The 6111-nt window shown below is 53.3% G+C and overlaps 1 protein-coding gene across 1 annotated transcript; it reads right to left on the minus strand.

The window, feature by feature from the left end:
- Positions 1 to 2263: 2263 nt before the first annotated feature.
- Positions 2264 to 5412, minus strand: LOC119039246 (serine/threonine-protein kinase MARK2-like). Its single transcript, XM_053663812.1, has 7 exons — positions 4504 to 5412; positions 4248 to 4389; positions 3207 to 3982; positions 2852 to 2997; positions 2629 to 2715; positions 2355 to 2493; positions 2264 to 2311 (listed from the first exon to the last, which is right to left on the minus strand). The coding sequence occupies exons 1-7, from the start codon at positions 5410 to 5412 to the stop codon at positions 2264 to 2266; spliced, it is 2247 nt and encodes a 748-aa protein (XP_053519787.1).
- Between the last annotated feature and the right edge of the window lie 699 nt (positions 5413 to 6111).

Genomic DNA, 6111 nt, shown 5'->3' on the forward strand with positions numbered 1-6111 from the left:
GGCCAAGCTCAGCATGGTGAGATAGCCTGAAGAGCATCCTGGAGGGCTCACCTTGGTTGGTGATGAAGCCCCAAGAGCCATTGTGGAGTGCTCTTTTGGTGATGGTGAGGGAGCCTGAAGAGCCATTGTGGAATGCTCATCTAGGAGTGGTGCGGGTGCCCAAAAACCATTCTGGAGGGCCAAATTTAGGGTGGTGAGGTAGCCCCAAAAGCCATTCAGGAGTGCTGAGCTGGTGGTGGTGAGGTAGCCCAAGGAGCCATTCTGGAGGGCCAAGCTCAGCATGGTGAGATAGCCCAAAGAGCCATCCTGGAGGGCTCACCTTGGTTGTTGATGAAGCCCCAAGAGCCATTGTGGAGTGCTCACCTAAGAGTGGTGAGGGCGTCTGAAGACTATTCTGGAGGGCTCACCTGAATCGGTGATGGAGAGCCAAGACCCATTGTGTAGTGCTCACCCAGGAGTGGTGAGTGAGCTCGAAGACCATTCTGGAGGGCCAAGTTTAGGGTGGTGAAGTAGGCCCAAAAGCCATTCAGAAGTGCTGAGCTTGTGGTGGTGAGGTAGCCTGAAGAGCCATTCTGCAGGACCAAGCTCAGTGTGGTGAAACAGCTCAAAGAGCCATCCTGGAGCGCTCACCTTGGTTGGTAATGAATCCCCAAGAGCCATTGTGGAGTGCACTCTGGGGGTGGTGAGGAGCCTGAAGAGCCATTCTGGAGGGCTCAGCCATCTGTGACGGAGCCCCAAGAGCCATTCAGGAGTGCTGAGCTGGTGGTGGTGAGGGATCCTGAAGAACCATTGTGCAGTTCTCACCTAGGTGCAGTGAGGAAGCCCAAAGAGCCTTTCTGGAGGGCCATGTTTAGGGTGATGAGGTAGCCTGAAGAGATATTCAGGAGTGCTGATCTGGTGGTGGTGTGGTAGCTCAAAGAACCACTCTGGAGGGCCAAGTTCAGGGGGCGAGGTAGCCCCAAGAGCCATTCAAGTGTGCTGAGCTGGTGCTGGTGAGTTAACCCGAGGAGCCATTCCAAGGGCTCACCTAGGATGGTGACAGAGCCTCAAGTACCATTGTGGAGTGCTCTCCTTGTGGTCGTGAGGAAGCCTGAAGAGCCATAGTGGAGTGCTCACCTGGGAGTGATGAGGAATCCGGAAGAACCATTGTGGAGTGCTCTCCTAGGAGTGGTGATGTAGCCAGAAGAGCCATACTGGAGGGCCAAGCTGAGCGTGGTGGGATAGCTCCAAGAGCCATCCTGGAGGGCTCACCTCGTTCTGTGATGAAGTCCCAAGAGCCATTGTTGAGTGCTCTCCTGGTGGTGGTGAGGGAACCTGAGGAGCCATTGTGGAGTGCTTCTCTAGGAGAAGTGAGGTTGCCTGAAGATTATTTCCGGAGGGTCAAGTTTAGGCTGGTGAGGTAGCCCCAAGAATCATTCATGAGTGCTCAGCTGGTGATGTTGAGGGAGCCTGAAGAACCATTGTGGACTGCTCACCTGGGGTTGAAGGGATCCCATTGCACCTTTCTGGGGTACTCACCTTGGGTTGGGCAGTGAGCTGGAAGAGCCATTCCAGAGTGCTCACCTAGGATCAGTTAGGGAGCCAGAAGAGCCATTTTGGAGGGCCAAGCTGGTGATGGTCAGGAAACCAGAAGGACCATACCAGTGGGTCAGGCAGAGTGTAATGAGGGAGCCCAAAGAGCCATCCTGGAAGGTTTGTGACAGAGCCCCAAGAGCCACTGTGGAGTGCTCACCTGGGGCCGGTGAGATAGCCCCAAGAGCCATTCAGGAGTGCTCAGCTGGTGGTGGTGAGGTAGCTCAAAGAGCCATTCTTGAGGCTGAGCTGGTGGTGGTAGGGCAGCCTGAAGAGCCACGGTAGATTGCTCACCTGGGGGGGGAAGGGATCGCAATGGGCTATTCTGGGGTGCTCACCTTGGGATGGTGAGGGAGCTGGAAGAGCCATTCCAGAGGGCCAAGCTGGTGGTGGTCAGGGAGCCAGAAGGGCCATACTAGAGGGCTCACCTGGGTCTGTGACAGAGCCCCAACAGCCATTGTGCAGTGCTCTCCTGGTGGTCGTGAGGGAACCTGAAGAGCCATTCTGGAGTGGTCACCTGGGGTTGGTGACGGAGCCCCAAGAGCAATTGTGCAGTGCTCACCTACGGTGAAAGGGAGCCCAATGGGCTCTTCTGGAGTGCTCACCTGGGGGTGATGAGGGAGCCCCAAGAGCCATTGTGGAGTGTTCTCCTGGCGGTCGTGAGGGAGCCTGAAGAGCCATTATAGAGTGCTCACCTAGGGGTGAAAGGGAGTCCAATGGGCTCTTCTGGAGTGCTCACCTGTGGGTGGAAGGGAGCCCAAAGGGCCATTGTGAGTGCTCACCTGAGTGTGGCGAGGGAGGGAGAAGAGCCATTCTGGAGGGCCAAGCTGGTTGTAGTCAAGGAACCAGAAGGGCCATCCCAGAGGGTCAGGCTGAGGGTTGGTGGTCAGGGAGCCTGAAGAGCCATTCTGGAAGGCCAAGCTGAGCGTGGTGAGGTAGCCCCCAGAGGCATTCTGGAGGGCCTACCTGGTGGTGGTGATGGAGCCCCACCAGGCATTGTGGAGTGCTCCCCTGGTGGTGGTGAGGGAGCGTGAAGAGCCATTGTGGAGGGCTCACCTAGGAGTGGTGAGGGAGCCCGAAGAGCAGCTGGAGGGCTCATTTGGGTCGGTGACGGAGCCCCAAGAGGCATTGAGGAGTGCTCTTCTGGTGGTGGTGGTGAGGGAGCCCAAAGAGCCATTGTGGAGGGGTCACCTGGGTCGGTGACAGAGCCCCAGAGCCATTGTGGAGTGCTCTGCTGGTGGTGGTGAGGGAGCTTGGAGAGCTCTTGTTGAGTTCTCACCTAGGAGTGGTGAGGGAACCTGAAGATCCGTTCTGGAAGGCCAGGCTGGTGGTGGTCAGGTAGCCAGAAGGGCCATACCAGAAGGTCAGGCTGAAGGTGGTGAGGGAGCCCAAAGAGCCATTTTGGAGTGCCGAGGTGGCAGTTGTCTGGGAGCCAGAAGAGCCATCCTGGAGCAGTTGGGCAACCCCTTACTGCTCAGCTTTTTCTTCCCATAATTTTAATTTTATTGTGGCCCTATCTTTGCCCTCCATGACTTTGTTGACAATTTTCTGTGGGCTTTTAGTTTATTGTCATGGTGTTTGTCCATAGAGGGGGAGGGCCGACAGCAGAAAATTTTAAGGAAGAAATGCAGGACCCTTCTAGGTCCCTGCTGCCGGCCCTTGCCATGGTGGGAGGAAGAGCTTTGGCTGCTGTTGGTGCTCCTGGTGTTTTTGGTGCTCCTGGTGGTGCTCTCTCTGCTGCCTGGGGTGGTGAGGGAGCCTGAAGAGCCATTGTGGAGGGCTGAGGTGGCAGTGGTGAAGGACCCCAAAGAACTGTGATGCAAGGCAGGCCTGGGAGTGGCAGCCCTAGACCCAGGGCAGGAGAGTGTCCTTGATTGGCCACTTTGTTCTTTTATGGCCCCCTTCCCTTCTCCACCGGTGGTGGAGACATCCTCCCCCGATTCCAGGCTGGTGGTTGTGATGTCCACCTCCGGTTCTGAGCTGGCAGATGGAACAGCCAGCTCCATGTGTACACTGGTGTATTCAATCACCACCTCCGGTTCTGAGCTGGCAGATGGAACAGCCAGCTCCGTGTGTACACTGGTGTATTTAATCACAACCTCCGGTTCTGTGCTGGCAGATGGAACAGCCAGCTCCGTGTGTACACTGGTGGATTCAGTGACAACCTCCGGTTCTGTGCTGGCAGATGAAACAGCCAGCTCCGTGTGTACACTGGTGGATTCAGTGAGAACCTCCGGTTCTGTGCTGGCAGATGAAACAGCCAGCTCCGTGTGTACACTGGTGGGTTCAGTGACCACCTGTGGTTCTGAGGTGGCAGATGGAACAGCCAGCTCTGTGTTTACACTGATGGATTGGATGGCCACCTCCACTTGTGAGCTGGCAGATGGAACAGCCAGCTTCACTTCCACTCCTGTGGACGGAATGGCCACCCTCACTGACCCACTTGTGCTGGGGACAGTCTCCCTTGGTGCCACGCTGGTGGCAGGGACAGCCACCCTCACTGACCCACTTGTGCTGGGGACAGTCTCCCTTGGTGCCACGCTGGTGGCAGGGACAGCCACCCTCACTGACCCACTTGTGCTGGGGACAGTCTCCCTTGCCGAACACCCCTGTGCTGGGGACAGTCTCCCTTGGTGCCACGCTGGTGGCAGGGACAGCCACCCTCACTGACCCACTTGTGCTGGGGACAGTCTCCCTTGGTGCCACGCTGGTGGCAGGGACGGCCACCTTCGCTGCCACATTGGTGGGTCGACTGGCCGGCCTGTTCCTTTTCTGTCCCACTGCCTGAAGCTCTGGGGTTTTGGAATGATGTTGTCTCTGACCAGGGAAGGAGCAAGGTCTTACTTTCACAGTGTGGCCGGTCATTTTCATGTTTGTACTGTGGAGAATTAAATATGTCCCCATGATGTTATTAAATGTTTTTAGGGCTACCGACTCCCTGATCTCCTCCTGGTCGTACCCCAGATGTTTCATTTTTTCGGTGATCTGATGGTCGATATCACCGCTAGGTGGCTCACAGTGCAGCTTCACTCCCTCCTTGCTGCCTTTGTTGACCCAGGGGTCCTTGATAATATCCTCCAGAGTTGGCCTCTCAGTGGGGTCAAGGGTCATGATACTCCTGAGCAGGTTTTGGCACTCCTCGGAGACGAAACGTGGTAGCAGGAAGTGCCCCCTCAACACCCGTTTCTTCACTTCCCCAAAGTTGTCTCCGTCGAAGGGGAGCCTGCCCGTCACGATGTTGTAAAGGATGACGCCCAGGCTCCAGATGTCGGCCTTCGGGCCGTCATAGGGCCGGTTGCTCAGGATCTCCGGGGCTATGTGGGTCACGGTGCCACAGAATGAGGTCAGCTTGCTCTTTGAAAACTCCTTGCTGAGGCCAAAATCAGCTAACTTGATGTTGTGGTCAGCATCTAGGAGGATGTTCTCGGGCTTCAGATCTCTGTGTACGACCCCCTTTTGGTGACAATAGTGCAGGGCCGACAGGAGTTGTCTGAAGAGTGTGCGGGCCTCCTCTTCTGTCCGGGCACCATACTTTTCCAGATAATCCTGTAACTCACCACCGCTCAGGTGCTCCATGAAAAAATAATAATGATCTTGCGTGGCAATTACTTCAAACAGTTTGATGACATTTGGGTGGTTCAACTTTTTCAAGCTTTGGCATTCTCGATAAGCCAGAGAGGAGCCCTGCCTGTTGGTAATTTTTACTGCCACCTCAGCACCTGTCACGATGTGGCGCGCCAGCATGACTTTAGCAAAGGACCCTTTGCCTATTGTGCTGAGCAGCACGTAGCCCCCAATACGGCACTCCTTGTCAGGGGAGGCTCTGAAGTCCTCAGGCATGGTGGAAAAAAATAGTAACGAAAAGAAACAATGCAAATAGTCCTGATCCAATGGGTTACCACCAATTCGGCTTCCCGGACACTAACGGACCAAAACCTCAGCCCAGCCAGCAGCCTATTTATATGGGCTTGGCTTGTGTTGCATCACTGTGGTGCTTTGTGATATCACAGCTGGTGGTGACCTAGAGTGGTTTCCTCCCTTTTTGGCTTCATGACAGTTTAACTTTGGAAAAAGCATAGTAAACGGATCCCCCAGAAGCTTGTTTTAAATGTGGGTATATAAAGATTGATATGTACTTTATTAGAAGCATGTAAGAATGTACATAAACGTACAAATCTGTAAGATACAAATGAAATGAAAATGAAAAATCTGAAAAGAATGTAATTAAATGTAAATATGAAAATCATTTTCCAGTTGTCAGTTTTTCCTATATCATTGAATGATTTCTGTGTAGAATGGGTTTTTAATTTTGTCAGTTATCTTTTAAGCATCTATGAGAATAATCATACAATTTTTGTGTTAGATCTAATTAATAAAGACAATGATAACTTTACCTTTCTTAAAGTTGACTCATCCTTGCAACCTGGGATTAAAGACTGTATATTTATGATTTTGGTTTTTTTAACATGTAAATTATTGTTTCATAAGATTTTATTTAGTACTTTTGCATAAATATTTATAAATATGATTAGCTTGTCA

Source organism: Artibeus jamaicensis, unplaced genomic scaffold (assembly GCF_021234435.1).
Source record: "Artibeus jamaicensis isolate MK-2021 breed Jamaican fruit bat unplaced genomic scaffold, CSHL_Jam_final contig_3314, whole genome shotgun sequence".
In the NCBI taxonomy this organism is placed as follows: domain Eukaryota; kingdom Metazoa; phylum Chordata; class Mammalia; order Chiroptera; family Phyllostomidae; genus Artibeus; species Artibeus jamaicensis.

Excerpts from the sequence above, each read along its gene's own strand:
- LOC119039246 (XM_053663812.1), bottom strand. The coding sequence starts at position 5,412 with ATGCCTGAGGACTTCAGAGCCTCCCCTGACAAGGAGTGCCGTATTGGG. Across the intron at positions 4,390-4,503 it reads AGGAGGAGATCAGGGAGTCG|AGACAACATCATTCCAAAAC; the intron begins GTAGCCCTAAAA and ends TTCCCTGGTCAG. Across the intron at positions 3,983-4,247 it reads GGAGACTGTCCCCAGCACAA|GAGTGGAAGTGAAGCTGGCT; the intron begins GTGGGTCAGTGA and ends TTCCGTCCACAG.